Here is an 18,291-nt window from a genome sequence, read left to right as displayed (position 1 = left end):
TCGTTGTGGTTATCTGATGAAGCTATCACCACCAGCTCTCTCCCACTTTAGCCTGTACCAATCGATATCAAAGTAGAACAGACAATTCAAATTTTATGAAAGATGCCTGACAAAGGAAGGATTTGAGATCAAGACAATATGTTCGTTCAATTCGTTAAATACTATAAGCCCTCCGGGGGAATCAAAATGCATTTCCAATCAAGCCCTTCGTCCAAACCCTCACTTATACCCAGAACCCCTTTTCCATCCATCATCATATCACACAAAACTCAAACAAGTGCCGCGAGGCAACATTGTAGAAATCAGTCGCTACGTTATTCCCCTTTGTCATCCCCCAATTTTACTCTTCCATTTTTCCTCCAGGTCCTGATTCAATCATGTATCCGATCAAGACCTCTATCCCCAACATGAGTGTAAATTTAAACAAAACATGGCACGAGTGCAATTTCCGTCTTCAAACATAATCTGTAAGTATATGTGGCCGTGATCTGGAAGGACCGTGATGGTCTGGCCCAAGAAATGTAAAGTCGTGCGCTTCATCAGCATGTCCGCTGATAATGTCTCGACAGATTCGAGATGCGATGTCGAATTAATAAGAAGAAAGAAGAAAAATGCGTTAATTTTGTGTGCAAAAGGGATTATGTATCGCCTTGAGATGGTGAAAACGCCAATCGCCATGCACAGAATGAAACAATATGAAACTTATAGAGAGCGATAGAATGGGGAAAAGTATTGCACAGAGTTCTGACTGCGATCCTGAGAGACCTTCTAGATCATCTCGTTCTGATTCAGGCCAGTCGACATGTGCTTATTCCTTGAGTCGATGGGCGAACGCAGAACATCAGGGTTGAATGACACTGGTGGGGGAGATCTGAGCTGTCGCGGCATCGGGATGCTCTCGTAAGGAGCCTCAAAGGGGGGAGATCGCACATACTCCTTGCGAGTGCGGCTGGCAGATCGAAGCCTCTCGGTGGCCTTATGAATTCGTCCCGAGATGCTGCTGTCGCCTATGCTTCGGCCTCGACCATGGCTTCTGTGAGAAGCTGGGGCTGGAGGGCTAGCCTCTGAAGCTTGGTCATTGCCAGAAGACAAATCATCATCCATGACAATCTCAATCATGCCTGATGCAATAGCACCTCCCTGCTGAGATCGCTGGGCATGTGGAAGAGGGGCAGGGGGAGGGGGAGGAGGTGAAGCAAGATGTCTAAGCTCCTTAAGCACTGGAGGTGCTGGAGGAGGGGGAGGAGGAAGAGGGTCATCCTCATGGGAACGTCGTCGCTCCCCGGGGATAACAACCTCTTCAATACGTCCAACGCTGCTCTTGCGTCCAAATCGTGCCGGGCGTTGACCAGGCTCATCAGGAATGGGAGCTGACATGCTACGAGGAATTGGGGGTCGAGATGGGGGCTGGTAGACAGTCGATGGTAGCAGGGTAAGACTAGGTTCTGCGCTAGGCTCCGGTCTCTCTGGAGATTGCTGAGGAGAGGTTTCTGGTGAGTGCCTCTGAGAGAATGTGGCTGGGATCATGGGCATCTCGGGCCTAGGGGTACTTCCAGACTGGTCATGGTTACTCTCAATGATCAGCCTCATAGCCTTGGGGGTTGCTGGAAGGCCGATCACAGGACCGTGACGGGCATACATGCTCCTCTGCGGTGGCTCAGTGGCGCTTCGAGGTGGAATATCGTCAGGCAACGGCTTGGGCTCTGCTGTCTCAACAGTGACAGCAAGGGCAGGAGAAAACTCGTTGGGATGAGGGATGGACGGTGTCTGAGCACGCTTGGCTAGAGACTTGCGACGCTCTTCAAGTTCTCGGGCTGCTTGCTCCTTCTTTCGCTGGCGCTCATCCTTCATTTGTCGTAGATCACCGGCATGCTCTGTAGAAGCAGCTCGGCCATGAACGGACACCAGTCCTTCAAAGTTCGCGACCTCGGAGTTGGCCCTGCGTCGACTCTCTGAAGTATCCTGCTTGCTTAGCGCTGGGGAGTTTAGGCCTCGAGTGGCGCTGCGGCTGTGCTTGTTTCTGAATTCTTCCTGGGCAGCCATTGCGGCCCTGAAGTCCTCTTCGTCCTCGGAACCTTGGTAGTGAGCTGCGGTGACCTCAAGAGGAAGAGGGGAGGAAGGAGAACGTTGTGTAGAGCCCTCTCGGCCTTGACTGCGCCCACGGAGGGTCAAAGCTGCGGGGCGGCTTCGACCATCAGGACTTCTACGGCGGCTTGCTCGGCTTGATCCTCGGCTTCCTGGCTTCATAGTCGACGTGCTAACCTTACGAACCGTGCTTGGTTCACCGGCTTGGCCATGGCGTGGAGTGCTCAAGTTCAACAAATCCTCGGGAGACATGGGAATAGGCGACGTTGGTGATCGTTTGGCCTTCGACCAGCCTCGTGCAGCTACACGGCCACGTTCTTCAGAGGGCTCTCTGGATCGAGCGCTTCGTTCGCGACTGCCAGGACGGCTGCGTGATGTATCTCGGGTCCTTGACTGGCTTCGTTGGCGGCTTCGTTGTCTCTTAGAGAAGTGGTTGGCAGCGTCAAGGCTATGGATGTAGTCTTCTCGGTTTCGAACGGCTTGATGACGAAGGCTTCGACCAGCACTCGATGCAGAGGTAACGGAGCTGGTAACAGATGCAGGGCCTCGGCGACGAGTTGGCCAGTGGTAGCGGTTCGACGAGGTAACTGAATGTTCGGGGGATGTCACTTCCTCATGTGAGACTCCAGACTGAAGCTGTAGGTTGACACCGAGCGGAATGCGATCACGAGAGCCGTTGCGGTGGTTTCGCGACGCCTGCTGCATCTTCATCATCACAGCATGGTCAGGTGGCGGTGGGAAGTCTCCTTCACTTGGCTGAACAACCCGTTGGGCATGCTCCCGCATCATCATTGGGCTTGCTGTAGCAGCGCGCTGCAATGCTGTTCCGAACATCATGTTATTATTGCCAGACGGTGTTCGGCCATGGTTGGATCGAGGCTCATGGTCAGAAGGTGCAGCGGAAAGCCCCGCCGTTCTGATCGCATCACGGTTGAGGTCCGATGGCATCTCGCCAATCGATGGCAAACGTCCTCGAGCTCTAGCAGACACTGGTGTGTTGAATCTGCTGTTGTTTGACGGACGGAGGAACGCTGTTGTGGCATCGTTGTTCGAGGCGTGGGACAGAGCAGGCGAGCCAGCAGAGTCAGCAATAGGTGTGACACCAGCGGCAATAGGTGTTTGGCCTCCATCACCAGCGAAAAACTTTGACTTCTGCGATTGATCACCAAATGAGGTGATGAGCTTGAGTGCAGAAGTCTTGGCAATGCTTCGCTGAGGGCCACGTTGAACGCCAGGAGGAGACAGAGGTGGGCTCAATATCTCGGGAATACTAGGCGTCATCGACTGGAAGTTAAGTTGGGCAGCTGAAGGAGATGCCCAAGGCTCAGTAGACTCTTGATCAGTGCAAGCGAAGCATCGGATTGCCAGTTGTTGCTGGCCATGCTGAACAGCCCATTCTCCCCACTTCCGAATGATGGCAGCTTGACGCTCCCAGACGCCAGGAGCAGCGAGGCACGTAAGAATCAGCGCCTCCATGTAGCGCTTGTGAGAGACATAGACTTCAATAGCATCGTTGTGTTCGCCCATACCAAGCATAATCGTGGCTGCAGCGTGTACATCCCCAGCCTCGAGCAACCGTTGAACATACGCTTGGCCAAGCTTTTGTTGCGAGGCTTGACCACCAATACCGCTCAATGCTAGGAGCATCCAGTCGGATGAAGTCATGTTTTCAAAGTTGGCATTCATAATGTTGGAATCGATGTCGCCAAGCCACTTAGCTAGAAGGATGCGGCTGGGAGACCCTTGGGGGTGCCTGCTCATTTCATCCCGAATGAGATCCTCAACTTCTCTGTTCCATCCGAAGATGGTGTTGAGCATCTGACGACGCAGATCATCGTTAGTGAGGCGGGCGTTGTTAGATCCCATAGCGTGTTTGTATGGGATATCACTGAGACGAGCTCGTGTAAACTTGAAGAGATCATGGACCTTGTTGTCGTCGGGGCTACGAGGAACTTCATTGCGTAGGCGAGAGGGTCTGTGGCGTGAACGGCTGGAAGTCATGGAAGAAACACTGGTGGTGCCGAGAGAATATCCCATAGAGTACGCATCCATGTCCCTCGAGTAGCCCTGGATATTGCTGTTGCCATTGCCGTTGCCGTTGCCGTTACCGATAGTGGATGACCGGATCGACGTTCCGGCCGAGATGTAAGTGTTTTCTGATAGACCCCTTGACCTTGTTGATTGAGGGTAACGGCCAGGGGTCTGAGAGGATCCTGCTGAGGACTTTGACAAAGACGAAAGACCACTCCGGCTGGAGACAGGGCTGGCTGATTCGTAGGGCTCATTACCAGAGTCGTAAACCTGGCGTCTTGTCAGACGGGCAAATGGTGACATGTGATCTTCGTCGCTTTCAGATATGTTCATGTCCAGGGGGATCGAGCTGGATTCGGATTCGGAGGCAATTGTAGTGGCCGAGTTTGCTGATCTGTCTCCTATCTCCTCAGAGACTGGAGGCGACGGTGGCAACAAATTGGCTGGGTGCTGAACGTTGGCAACCATAATAGCTGGGGAGTTGAGATCAAACTGCTGTGCTGTGTTGTTGGGGCCCAAGGTGAAAAGAGTGGCTCCTGGACCATAGACGGCGAGACCGCGAACGAGGTCAAGAGTTGGGATGGGATCATGAGTGACGTGCTTTGTCCTAACATCCCATGACTGTGTTTGCCTGTGTAGATGTTAGTCGAGGAAAGGGGTCATGCAGCTAAGCGCGCGCGTAGCCTAGGGTGTATGATAGTGGCAATTTGCAAGACTTACGAGTCGGAATACTGGATTATGCGACCGTTCTTGGACCATCCCATCCAGTTGGGTCCATCCATAGAGATTTCTGCTTTTCTGAGGTTTCGAACCACTTTAGCAGGATCATCAGCGCTATATTTCTTTGCCACGCTCCAGACACGGAGGTCGCCATCACGCATTTGAACCGCAAGCATGTCAGACTTTTGCCGCGAAGAAGAGGCGTGCCATGCGAGATTAACAATGGGCGATGGTCCTCTGGAAGTGGTGAGATTATGTAGGATAGTAAAGCGAGGCTGTAACGTAGCCACAAATAGAGAGCCATTTTGATAGCTACATTATTGTCAGTAAGGGTCAAATGGGCATCATGCGACCGGTAAACTTACCCAATGGCGAATGTTCGGCAATCAGACGAAGGTGCCAGTGCAGTCACAGCAATCTGATCGATGGTTCTTGAAGAGACATGCTCTGAAGTTGAAGGCTCAAACATGATGATACTTCCTTTCGTGTTGCCTAAAACCGTGAGTAATTGAGTGACAAGATTCGCTCTAGGGACACATACCGAAGGCAACATTGCCGTTTTTCATCCATGCTGCGACAGTCAAATGTTCGTACGAGGCAAATCGAGCGATTTCATCGCCTGTCATTAAATCCCACACAATTGCTGTCTGGCCAGCATCATAACTTACGACCAAGCGACCGCCGCCACTCTCGCTCTGGTTGTCGACTGCCAATAATTGAACATCATCGGCATGTCGTGAGAATCTTCGTTCAATAGTAAGGGTATCATGGTGACAACAGACGACAGATGAACCCTGGGCATAAAGAAACATAGAGGCCGTGGCGGCACAGGGGTCAAAGTATTTCAAATCTGTGACGTGAGGCATGGTAGTGCTGTCTGGAACCTGAGACGATTTGCTCCTTGCTGCAGACCTTCCGCCAGAACTTAATGATACGGTGCGATTCCGTGACGACGTGGCCACAGGGACGGACATGATGGGCCTGATATCCTTTCTGGATTTCGACCTGCGATGAAGGAGCTTGCGTTAGCCAGTCGGATGACCAGAAGGAGGCGGCTGCTCTGGGTGGGTGTTCGTCTTGTGCGACACGGCACGTACTGTTCTGGTGTGAATCGATGTCGACGAGGAACGAGCCCCCGACAGCGGGGTTTTGACTACACTGCTCTCGAGGTCGCAGAAACAGGCGGAAAGTTACACTCAAGGCCTGTCGAACATGCCTTGGAATATCCTGCTGTCCACACCCGGACAATGACAGTCTCTCAATATTCTGGTAAGCCAAAGGTCTCGGATGGTGTTATGCTGAAGTGTTTCGTCACTGTACGATACGATGCGATACGGTCAAGCGGGTAGCGACGGCGAAGTGAGGTTGGACAACGAGCGGGACTTGTAAAGCTGTATGTCTCGGCCGCGACGGTGGTGATAAGAGGCAGATGCAGTGATTTCTTGGTAATCCGAATTAGTGGTGAGCTTGAGATATCGAGAGAGCAAAGTAAGAAGGCATAGAAAGAAAAGACGTGTGTGTGGAGATGGGCAAAGCTATGGTTTTGCTTGTCAAGAGTAACCTCAACCAGGGCAACAGTTGAATACGATGCAACAGGCGCAAATCGGCAACGGCAAAAACGCAGCCGCCTACCTTGCTAAGACTGAGTGTGATTGCATGGGTTTGAACGACGCCAAATAGAGATGAGCGTCAAAAGTGGTCAAGGTCAAAGTGTAGCTGCCAGGAAGAGCTTGGTAGTGGATGCGGATAGGGATGGGATGTGAAAGGGGTGTGACCCGGCGCTTCACTTGCAGCTGTAGCTTGTAATCCCTTGAAAAAAATGATTCTAGGGTCCATCAAGCCTGTGTAGGTGCGTTTGCATGCGCTTGTATGCTGAGCGACAACATGCGACTAAGACGAGAGATATGACGAGGGACGGGGATACCGAAGAAGCATGTAGCAGACGCTCAATTGGCGATTGGAGGGCATGAAAGAACGGAGTGTTTAGGAAATTGCAAAAAGAGAATTGAAATTCTTACCTTGAGCCCTTTTCTTGTTATGGAGTAAAAGCTGATCAGTCGCTTGGGGAGTTGTGATATCAAGGTTGATGTTTGGAGCTGAAGGTGTGACAATGTGATTGGGGCGACACAAACAGGCCAGGACTCGAGGACCAGAGGCACGATACAAAGCAAAACAAAGGCGGAAAGAGAAGACTAAGAAGAGGGAGGCCCAAGAAGGAAATTCTGACCAGAAAAAGTGCAGGTTGAGATGATTTTGAGAAAGACACAGACACAGGGTTTATGACAGTGTGGGTGTCCACTGACTGCGTGTGCTATATGTGATGGACCATCCATCATGGGTCAAGGTTGGGGTTCATAGTCAGAGATGGCGCCTAGAGAGTGGCGTTCTGGACTGTCAGTGGACACTTGAATCAGAGACCGATATTAAAATAGAGCCCTGCGAACGTTGGGTTGAATGGATCAGCGGAGACGGACCGGCTTCATAGGCATAGACAATATGGAACCCAGGGGTCGAAATGGAGGATGGTCTATGGCGGCTGGGGATTGGGAGCTTGAGCATCTTTTTTTCGCCGTTTGGACTCGAGCTAACAGTTTGAGTGGGGAAGAGAAGCTGCAGAAGACTAGGATCCCCTCTTGTACAGCGAGCAGGGTGTTGAGCATGCCATTAGCATTAGCATTAGCATGCTTTCAGATTCTGGTTTGAGAGGCGCCAGTTGAGGCGGAGGCCGTCACTTTGAACATGAATGGATCGTGGCCGGCGGCTGCGGCCTTGCTATGACGAACAATGTCCAACGTGGACTGCCATCTCATCGCATATCGTGTACTGTGGATCTTTGACCAAAGACAAGGCAATTGACAACGAGCGAGTCGCAGCAAGTCAAGCATGTAGCGAGCAATGCCCCCTGCCAAATTTAGCCTCGTGGGTTGACCGCGTGCCGTTGAATTCAATTCTCTCAGTGAATCGTTTGGATGGCACATCAAATTGAGTGGTCCACTAGTAGACTGGGACCCCTGTAAATCTCCAGATGCATTCCGGCCTAGAGACTCGAGGTACTCAACCTATCAATCAATCAATTGTATTCCATCATTTGCAGACAAGCGCATGAATGGCTCGCACCTTATCGTTTGAGATTTAACTCTTATCATGGAAGCATTCCCTTGGTCTTGATGACCTCGCCGTCGTCTCATCCAAATTTCATGTTATATTTGCATTGAAAATAGTCCATCAATCATGTAGAGAAGTCGTTGGTGCCCCTCTTCTGGTGAGACGTATACAGAAGCATGCAGGCGGCGTTTGGTACAACAACAAGTGGTAGCTACTCGAGCATTGCAGGGCAGGGCAGCACGGCAGTAGAGTATAGCGCAACAGCCTCCCCACGCAGGTAGCTGGTCAGTTGCTTTAACGTTGGTGCAGTGGAAAATTGGGATCGCGACATGATATGCTCGATCCAGTTGTGTTGGGTACTATCGAAAGCAAAGAGTGGCCGGTACCTTACATCTCAACCTGTGTGCATTAGCACAACATCATCACTGATGGCCGCTGCTGGAAGAGCGCTGCGAGCTCTAAAGTGGGGGTTCTCTGAGGCTGATAGGGCATTTCGTAAAGTCCCTTGCACTGTAGGATATTCTGTAGCGTGTTATTCTCATCCTCTATCAAAGACTCAGTTGATTTCATTCTTGAGATGAAGGAAGATGAAAGCATGTGGTTGGGGAAACAGAACATGGGGGCTTTGAGCAAGCGCTTGTATGCTAACATTGATTGGATAGAGCCCTCCACCCCGCTTGCCAAAGATGTGCTACAGCTGGTTTCTCGGCGCTTATTGGACACGCTAGCTAACCGGGACGGGCCAATAAGCCGGCCGATCACCTCTGTTACAAGAAGTTAATCGCCCTCCTCCTTCCCGTCCCGCTGGTGAAGAGGGTCTGTACCCACATTATTTTAACGAGAAGGGGCAGACCTCTCCGTCAACCACATCTCTTATATCAAGTATTGAGAGCACTACGCCGTTGCTTGGCGACTATATCGAATGATTGAGAGAAATTAGACGAGTATTTCTTGGATAATATGTTACTGCATTTTATATTGAATGTCGCTCAAAATTTGAGCTTATTTCGGCATCCATTGTTAGTAAGTAGACATGAGCTGACATCCTGCTGCATAAGTGCCCTTATAACTTGCCTGCTCCACTTTTGACCTCATTCGATAACAAACTGGGAAAGAGAGTCTAGACGTGAATCTGTTCACGCCTAACTGTTTGCTTGATATGGATAAACAGACCAGCTTGTGCAAGGCAAGACTCACCTAAAGGCCTTCTTTCTTTCCATTCTCAAAACTCTGTTCAAGTTGCGGATCTCTCTTTCCTCTCCTCCTGCATACACAATCTCTCTTTGCTTTTTCCCGTGCCCCTGGTCCCGTTTTAGTGTAACCTCACCCACACACATTCTTCTACCATGAATAGATTCTGCATCAGCAGCGACTTTCTTTTCTACTACAGAAGTGAAAATCATATCTTTCAGTAATCCTCCGATAACTTAGACCACCTTGAATACACGTCACCTTACTTACTCCTTCGTCTTGGTGATAGCCTGAAATGGTTGGAATATTAACCTATCAAACAACGAATATGGCGCCCACTGTCAAACTAGCTGCTTCATATCTTTAATTAGATCCGCTAAGTTGATCCGGGGTGAATTATCCACAGAAACACTCAATCAACAGCATCGCGATATCCAAGTCATTGGGTATTTTACGAACGTGGATGTAGTCACAGAGTTTCTCCGTCTTTTCGAGACTCTTCCAATATCCAAGCTCCAGCCTCATCATATGCGTGGAACTCTATTGACAAAGGATACCAACTAGCTTTCTCTTAACCTTGAATCCCGACCAAGCAAAGCCTTTCTTCCGATGTTTGTCTCAGAAGCATGTGGCCATATAGGAAACTCGAATTGCTTATTCAGACTTAGCATCGCCAATCAACAGGCCGCCTCCCTGTCATATATGCATGATGGGATTCCCAGTCTTGTCATGGGTACAGCGCCTCGAGTCCAACAAGCGCCTCCACCTGGTAAGACCTTGTCCATCAACCGCTCGGCTAGGGACATATGTTTGCAGCATATGTCATTCTCGTTCACCGCACCTCTTCCAATTGAACCAATTCGCCTCGCTCTTCTCGGTTCCGACGGACAGGTTCTGTGTATGTGTTTCCTGCAAGCCAAGTACAGCAGGAGAAGCGATTGGATATTTTTTTGCATCAGATATATATGCAAGAGGGATCTACGAGTCTTTGCAACGTTCACTTACAACAAAATATGTTCAAACACGTACCTCTTTATCGTTGGATCACGGTCTGCTGCTTGTCACCTCAAGGAATGATATTGATGTGCAGATATAAGTGGACTGCTCCGCTATACGTTGTGAAACTGCACACACTTAACCATCAGAGGCCGACTGGGCCTCAGCGCCACCGATCAAGAACTCTCGCTGACCGATGCGCAATTTCATTATCCCGGGGCTAGATAGACCTGGCCCTGGTCTGTCTGGCCTCAGAACTTGCGTTACCCCACGGTTGTCCCCATCCTTTCTTAGGCTTGGCTGCAGCCTCACGCGGATTGCGTCTATATATGCTTCTTTACTTTATGGGAGCGGATAACTGCAGTCTCTTGATGTGAGAGACATTCCACCTTCCTTTCCTTTGCTGCATCCGGTGCTTGCAGCTCGTTTATGCCGTCCTACACAAGTCAATCTCAGATGCTTCACGGTCAAGGTCGGTCAGTTTGTGCCAATTCTTCTCTTCAGAGTTCAGATTTTTCGAATTGACAGGCTAGTGCATTGACCTGCGATTCCATTATCACATTTCCCCTGTTTGCTGAAACAGGTTGACCCTGGTCAAGGGACATGTTCGACCCAGCCGTAGGGTCTCCGCTCATCGCTTTCGCGCATTTGATATGCTAACTGGGATATTGGCACGCCATGCTATAAGCTGCGGCCCAAAATGCGGCCAAGCTGATGGATGGTAACTATCACATTGATAACGCCACTTTACAAAAGACTCCGAATCCCTTCCTACAATGTTTTCATATTGCGGCTGCAGACTGGCGGCCGCCTCTCTGCACCAGATCGACCAGGGACGAAACCAACATGTAAGATTTGTCGATACATCATTGTCTGTGATTGGTAGTGAGGCCCTTTGGCGTATATCAAAGCTTCATTTACACGCTTTTGTTAAGACCTCGGCTTCATGGTTTTGAGACGCTTTGTCAGTAGGATCACGATCAGTCTTCAATTTTTGTATTTTGTAGCCCCTTGTTGGCGTTGCGCGAAACTTGGAATTTGGCTGGTTGCGATGCCTGAGACTGTGAAATTCAATATCACAAGACTTCATACTTACGCGTTATTACACCTTGAGTATAAGCATTTGTTTCAGAGTAAGGTAGGAGCTATAATACGATTCATGAACAGAATACCATTCTTATTGATAGATTGATGATCAGTCTCGTCTCGGAACAGTCGGCAACGGTGGACTTGACCTGACGTCTCTTAAAGCAAGGTATCGTTGGCAAGTTGCCATCGCTCCGGGTTCCTTTTGATCACTTTACGCACCTGTATAGATGCTGATAGGTGTGATGGGCTTAGAATCAATATCATCTATGCCAGGGTCACTACAGTTGATGTTGGGATTCAAACACTCAACCTAACTTGAGGTCCCCATCTCGGTGCTCCTATTAAGGATTATACGCCTGTCACATCCCAATTGATATAAATCACTTTCTATAATTCAATCGCTTTTGATGTGTGGTTGTTGTGAGGTAGGCACACCAGACATGTATGCAACGTTGGAAGTTGGGTGCGTGCAATCCCTTGCGTCGGCATCCATCAACTCGCGTGGCTTCAGGCTTCCCCGCAATCAGGTCCTACCAATTGTGATGATCTCTCAAGTGCCTACCTAGATATATCAACACACCAATACCAGTGATGTTGAACAAGTCTGCTCTTCGCGACGTTGGCAATGCATATAATGCAATGCAGAACAGCACAGACAGTACAGAGGTACATATCAGTGTAGAAGCTGCAGACAAAGAATATTGAAAGAGGTCCTATTTAGATCTTTCTTATTTTAGTCGTCACCCAATTGGAATGAACCCGGCTCCGCGACGGATTTGATATTGTGCATGGGGTGGAATGTGGGCGCCAAGGTTGCCCTGAGCCTCGACTCAATCCACACGGATGAGAGGAAGACGATGGCTAATGTGCAAAGGTCTTAGATGCGGGTCTACCGCTAAATAGTGAGAATACTACGCCATACACCTTTGTAGCGTTGTCTCAGGTTGAACCTTCGTATTATGCATATGATAACGCAGGAATGGTGTAAGCGGACTGGTCTCTGATAGACGTTTTGGGGTAATGCAAGATACCCAAGAGGGAAACTAATTTGGAATTGCATATTCTTGGGCTTCCATGCAGCTGTATGGGGGCTGATATTTGCTGACTGTATACACTTGGGTCATATTGGCGATTCTTAGGCATCATAAACTCTCTTCTCTCTGGCCATACACATGACGATGGGTGAGAGACTTTAGAAGCTGCATGCTTTCCCCAAAGGAGACAGCTGTTCGTTACTACTTGCAGGGCGACCCATCGTTTTTATTTAAAGCCTTTTGTTCTAATAGTATGTCACATCTGGTTAAGGAATATGGTTGTGAAGTTCAAAGTTGCTGGAAAAGCACTATTATATTGTGCTCTCAGGCAATGACTCTTAAACAACTAGGTATCTATACAAGCGTAAGTAAGGAAAACATCATCCATAATCTTAGAGTAGGCCGGCCTGTTCTTGGAATCCCGCTCAGATGGTTGAGTAATTGATGGCATTAATGTCAAGTTCCAACGGTCTCTTAAGACTGATGGACATCAAACTTCGGTGTCTGCTTTTCGCCGTAAGAAGTAGGGCCCCCCAGGTTTCTTATTACTATACTGGCATGTATTGTGTTCTATTGAAGTTGTGTTGTAATTTTTATTGCCATGACGAGTTGTCGTCAGTCTTCCTGACGCAGTTGCAATGGTCCAGGAACAACCGCTGCAATGTAACAGCAACAACGTCTGTAGCTCAGGCAGGTTTCTTTCTATGCTAGAGTAATATTCGTCCATGTACAGCAACTGCCGAATATCGTGCCCATGAATAAGTATAGTTCTCGTGAGTAATGGGCTTACGAGTGGGTTGTCCAAACAACCTCGGCCAGGGTCAAGATATGTAACTCAACAAACATGGCATGATAGAAACATCTATCATGACCATGCATATCCGATCAAGCAAAAAGACAGGAGCCAGCAAATAGACAATAAGCAACAGGAGCAAAAAGAAACTCCCCCGGGAAGGCTCGAACTTCCGATCTCCCGATTGTCTATGAATAACAGTCGGACGCTTTAGCCAACTAAGCCACAGGGGATAGCTGATTGGATGGGAGAACTACAACAAAATAGAGTCTATATCGACTCAATCTCCGAATAACTTACGTATTACAGAATATATAAGCCTTCGGTTGTAAAAAGACTGGCTGTCTTAACTCACATTCTTTCTTGGATGGTTTGAGTGTCGTTACCACAATTATACTGGGATCTGGCTTGTAAGTCAGCTGGCCCAGAGGTTCTCATTGCCTTCACTTCCAACGACCGACACGCAACTTGACATGAATTCTGTGTCAACTCAATTCTTTTATAGAACGCCTTGGAGCTGGAATAAAAACGTCCATGCGGTCATAGGGCTACTACCGAACACCTGCTATGCTCATCTTGATACCATAACATCTAGCCTCTCCATACTCAAGCCTTGGACTCAAATCCCTTCCCCGTCCAATTCTCAACATGAAAACGATAAACCTCCTTGGACAAATCCTCTACAGGACCTTCCATTTGGATCCCTGGAGCAACTTGGTTGATACTCAATGGTGCAACGGGTGCCTCAACGCCAAACTCTTTCTTCCAAGCCTCCAACTGCTCCGTTGAAGAAACGTACACAATCCTTCCCAATCCGCACCACGCATGCGCAGCAGAGCACATTGCGCAGTGCTCCCCGCTTGTGTACACAGTAGAAGCTTTGCGCTCCTTGGCGCTGAGGTTAAGTTGTGCCCACCGCGCGAGCGTAAATTCAGGGTGTAGAGTTGCGTCGGGGCGGCCGTCGCCATCGGCACCTGTGACGGTGCGGTTTCGGTCTGTCCGTAGGACTTTATTGTCTGATGATACGAGGACAGAGCCGAAAGGGGCGTCGCCTGCTTTGAGAGCTTCGTGGGCGAGTGAGACGGCGAGGCGGAGGTGTTCACGATCCTGTTCATTGACCATTTTGATTGCGTTTGAGTTTAATGTTGGTGGAATTTCTTATTGACGTGTGATGTTTGTATTTTGAAAGTCACCGTATGTGTAAGTTTTGATAAGTGTCGAGTTGAATTATAAGAGTTGTGTAGAAGCAAGATTCAGTGAAGCCTTACCAAGTTCGTGATGCGGGGAAGATGATGATGACAATTCCACATTCTGGCTCATGTTTATCTCATAACTGTACAACAAATTCTCATGTATTACATAAACTGTAAGTATGGTCTTATTTACATGATTCGCGGATCAATTCATAGTTCAGAGACCATATTATAGTGAGGATATGGAGTCTGTAAAACACAACACATGATCAAAGCACGAATAATGTTAACTAATTTCACCAAGCAATATGTCATGTATTCGCCCATTTTACGCATTCAATACAGCTTCTTATTGCCTTTCATATTCACCACATCATGATTGCTTCGTTCAAGTCATCAGTGTAACTTTGCGCCTCATCGCAATGCCTGGGAGTGCCATGATCGCATCATGAACTTTCAATTAGAAATCGTTTCTCGTAATCATCAATAAACTCAAGTTACAGTCAGATATACATCCCACGAAACTTCATTGATTTCTAGTATTTCTTATCATGGCTTTGTGCGATACTATGACAGGCAATGACTTGGTCAACTAATACATGAAGCCTGTTGAACTGAGCAGCAACTTGTATGCAATATAGTTTTATGTATGTACGTACATCCAAAATTAATATCCTTTGGGTATAGTCCTCTACCGGACCGAACCATGCCATCTATCATTGACATCAACTACGATGTTGAGGCTCGGATAAACCTACACGGTGATCTCTCATCCAACAAACTCACATTGGGCCTGTTTACGGAGTATTGAAGAGCTATTTGAACTCTCACACCAAAGTCTATCATTCTGTATTGAAGAAGGAAGCATATCACCCCAACAGTATTTGCTTTTGCACTGAAGCTATGCTGGTTGCTTGCTCCTGCACTCCGAAACATCCGGCTCAACGTTGGGAATTGTGACATTATGATTCGGATACAAAAGAATACTGTCGAATGTAACCCGTGAGAACTCAAGACTATGGCGTAGTTAGTGAAGTTAGATATATCTTTAGCCTTTTGTGCCCGTGTCGTCTCGTATTGACAGGCTGGACAACAAGACAAGGCATCAATAGACATTTCCCTTGAAAGTAACAAACACCACTGTCCAGGTTAATTCAAAGAATCTGATCAAAACTTCGAGTTTTATCTACTATATTCTAGTCTCACTCCCACTTTCATTATGCTGGCTTCGACCTTCTGTCTTTCATGCATAACGTCCATGCATCATAATCTCCCAACATCACTCTATCGTCAACCTAAAATGGGCATATGTTCTATTCTTAACTCACTACTTTAAAAGGTATCGCAGTGGTGAAAGCGCCCGTTTCAACTCATCTGGTTCGCCCTGTGTTGGTTCCTAAGTCAACTCTCATTAGACTATCAATCCAACAATGGCATCTGAGACCAAGCAAATGTCAGGGCTTTCCATGCATGGAGCTTGACTTAGACAATGCGATTTAAACTCGCAAGCCACGAGGCAAACTAAACTTAACTCGAGAACAAACAAAGGTAACAACATTTCATCTCGCCTTTTTCGCGATTTCGAAATCTCGCGACTTGGCTTGAATTGATCAATACCCCATCCGTGCGTTTGCGCCCCGTTTCTTTTGATTGATGATGTACATCCCACACCAACACGATACCAGACAAAGCCTCGTCTATAGGAACACCCACTTTCAACTTATGATACCCGATATATCTTTTATCACGAGCTTCCCACGTGAGAATCTCTTTGTCTCGTATCGCCGATCTGGAAAAAAGCACACGCTCTGTCCTAGATTAAGCTGCACCTCACCCCGCGGTAAAGGCGTCAATTTGTTCCATGTGACGAAGGAGCTTGACTTGAAACCCGCGGCACGGGACGGTACCACGGGCCAAGCTAGAAAATAGAGAGCATCCCTATTGTCGCCTGTATTCGATGAATACTTTGGCAATAGTTGGTGTTTATTGGTAGATAGGGAAGGATGTAGCACACACTTTCAACAGCTTTGGCTGGGCGCTTGATTGTTGCCAAGATTGCTTGCACACAAGGTTTGGAATACAATAGTTCAGGGTTCAGAGGGTCAAAGGACCATATTGGCTAGTCACGAGTAGAAGCGCCCATATCACATGAATAAGAGACAAGAGTATGTTTTGAGGTGTAAGCCAAGTATGATGATTGTTGATGCTAACTAATAAGAGGGTATCTCGAAAATCAAGGCAAGCACTAGGCCGCCAAACTATCCTAAGGTATCTAAATATTCCATGCCATGTCGCCGTTAACCATGCAATGCTGTGTGTGGGTGCATATCCTATGCCCTAATGTTCCTGTTCCCAAGTGTGTACCAGCTGATTCATCCCAGTGTTGGGAGGACTGATGCAAGAACCTGTACTGTATCCAGTGTCCCATGCCCTAATGATGCAATAAATAAAATGAAACTCCATCCATGTATGCGATCCACCCAGATGGTGTGTGAAAAAGAAAATGATTAAACAAGATAGACTCGCCGAGCCTAAGATAAAACATCGGCTTTGATAAAAGCCTCAACAGAAAAGAATAGCGGATGATGATAGAGTATTGACCGGGCCGCAATGCGGGGAGAAAGCCAGCGGCAGATGGCCGAGCTCGCCGACAGTCCGACGAGGGCTAGAAAGTGTCAAGATGGGGGATGAAGGCTTCCATGTATCCGGTTCGGGTCATGGCAACGTTTCTCTTGATGGAGAAAGTTTCGGCCACGACCGGGAACTCTAAAGATCATGGTTGTTGATTGTTGTGTTGTTGTTGTCATTCATTCCTGTCTTGACCTCTTGTGTTCTGACTCATTCTTGGTTGGGTAACCCCCACCCCCACCTCTGATTTGCTGGGTCCAAAGGCGGTCTACCCCATGGCGTCATTGACCAAGGTTGTGGTGGTGTACTTGCGTACCGAGAATCAAGCCGGCGGTTACAAGTCGATCCCGAGGGTAGCTGATTAAGGTTGCCAATTTAGTGAGTGACAGTTTGGTGTGTCGGAAAGATGTCCATCTCCAAATGATGGGTAGGATATTCCAGCATGTGCGTTTATTGATGCGCACATGCGAAAGTTGTTATGTGGGGTATCATGGGGTATCATATTGCCATGTAATGCAAAAAGCAGCCTGAAGAATTGTTAGTGAATGAAGCTTGATGTTTTTGTTGTGTGTAGACATACGCTATCGTAAATTCGTAACAGTCGTGAAGAAGATCCAAGAGCATTGTTTACTCAATAGCCTCCTCATTGATGGAGGTGAGCTTGGTCTTGGGGCTCTTCTTGTGAGAACTGCTACGGCGCTGCTTTCGTGCGGCGGCACGTCGACGCTCCTTCTCGAGGGTGACAACTCGGATGCACTCTCGCTGAATGGCAGCTTGGCGTTCTCGCTCAGCCTGGAGAAGCTCGAAGTCGGAGATGCGGCTGGGAGGCGAGGCCATGGCACCGGGAGAAGAGCTGCCAGCGCTGGAGACGCTCTGGGCATCATCGTCGAATGGATCGGAGAGGAACAGGTCGTCGTCGGAGAGATAAGAAGTGGGTCGCTCCTCACGATCAGACTCGGAGAGAGAGTCGCGTCGAGGCCATGAAGGGAAAGCGCAGGCGGAGTCCTGAGATCGGTAGATGTTGCGAGACGCGATATCCATGGGCGCAGAAGAAGCGCACATGGAGCTAATGGAGCTGTATGAACCGAACATTGTTGCGGTGGTCGTGATGATAGTCGAGGTGAATGTCGTGATTGAAGCTCGAAGAGCTATAGCTGTTGCTAAATAGCAAGTAGTAAAGTGTTGATCACTTGAAGTTCTTTGTTGTGGACGGTAGATAAATGGATCCTCGAGACGAAAACCTGGGGATGCGGATAGATATAAATGAATGAAGCAAGACGGGCAGGCAGCCGACTAAGGGAGGCCAGGGGCGTGTGAGATTTGATCTGTGTTCTGGTTTTTGGGTGTGGAATGGAGGATTTACGTGTAATGGGGGTGAAAAGGGTGTGCGGTTGATGCCAGGGGGAGTGAGACCGAGAACGGGTGC

General features: G+C 48.4%; 3 protein-coding genes and 1 non-coding gene across 4 annotated transcripts; all 4 read right to left on the bottom strand.

Moving 5' to 3' along the window:
* Nucleotides 1–768: 768 nt before the first annotated feature.
* On the bottom strand, nt 769–5,810 carry EDB82DRAFT_530517 (uncharacterized protein; the record flags this gene model as incomplete). Its single annotated transcript, XM_025725221.2, has 4 exons — nt 769–4,747; nt 4,837–5,148; nt 5,202–5,328; nt 5,378–5,810. 4 exons carry the CDS (start codon nt 5,808–5,810, stop codon nt 769–771), a joined length of 4,851 nt encoding a protein of 1,616 aa, XP_025593842.1.
* A 7,383-nt stretch (nt 5,811–13,193) lies between these two features.
* EDB82DRAFT_t253 lies at nt 13,194–13,277 on the bottom strand. The gene has a single exon. It is a non-coding gene; the product is annotated as a tRNA-Asn (tRNA).
* Nucleotides 13,278–13,383: 106 nt separating this feature from the next.
* Nucleotides 13,384–14,434, bottom strand: EDB82DRAFT_517247 (cytidine deaminase-like protein). Its single transcript, XM_025725219.2, has one exon. It carries the CDS (start codon nt 14,164–14,166, stop codon nt 13,651–13,653), a length of 516 nt encoding a protein of 171 aa, XP_025593840.1. The 5' UTR covers nt 14,167–14,434; the 3' UTR covers nt 13,384–13,650.
* A 2,659-nt stretch (nt 14,435–17,093) lies between these two features.
* EDB82DRAFT_347973 (uncharacterized protein) lies at nt 17,094–18,291 on the bottom strand. The gene is made up of 2 exons (XM_025725218.2): nt 17,446–18,291; nt 17,094–17,392 (listed from the first exon to the last, which is right to left on the bottom strand). Exon 1 carries the CDS (start codon nt 17,955–17,957, stop codon nt 17,493–17,495), a length of 465 nt encoding a protein of 154 aa, XP_025593839.1. The 5' UTR covers nt 17,958–18,291; the 3' UTR covers nt 17,094–17,392; nt 17,446–17,492.

Source organism: Fusarium venenatum (assembly GCF_020744135.1).
Source record: "Fusarium venenatum strain MPI-CAGE-CH-0201 chromosome Unknown EDB82scaffold_4, whole genome shotgun sequence".
Taxonomy (NCBI): Eukaryota; Fungi; Ascomycota; class Sordariomycetes; order Hypocreales; family Nectriaceae; genus Fusarium; species Fusarium venenatum.
Note: the sequence above shows the minus strand (reverse complement) of the source record. Positions and strands in the feature narration are given on the sequence as shown.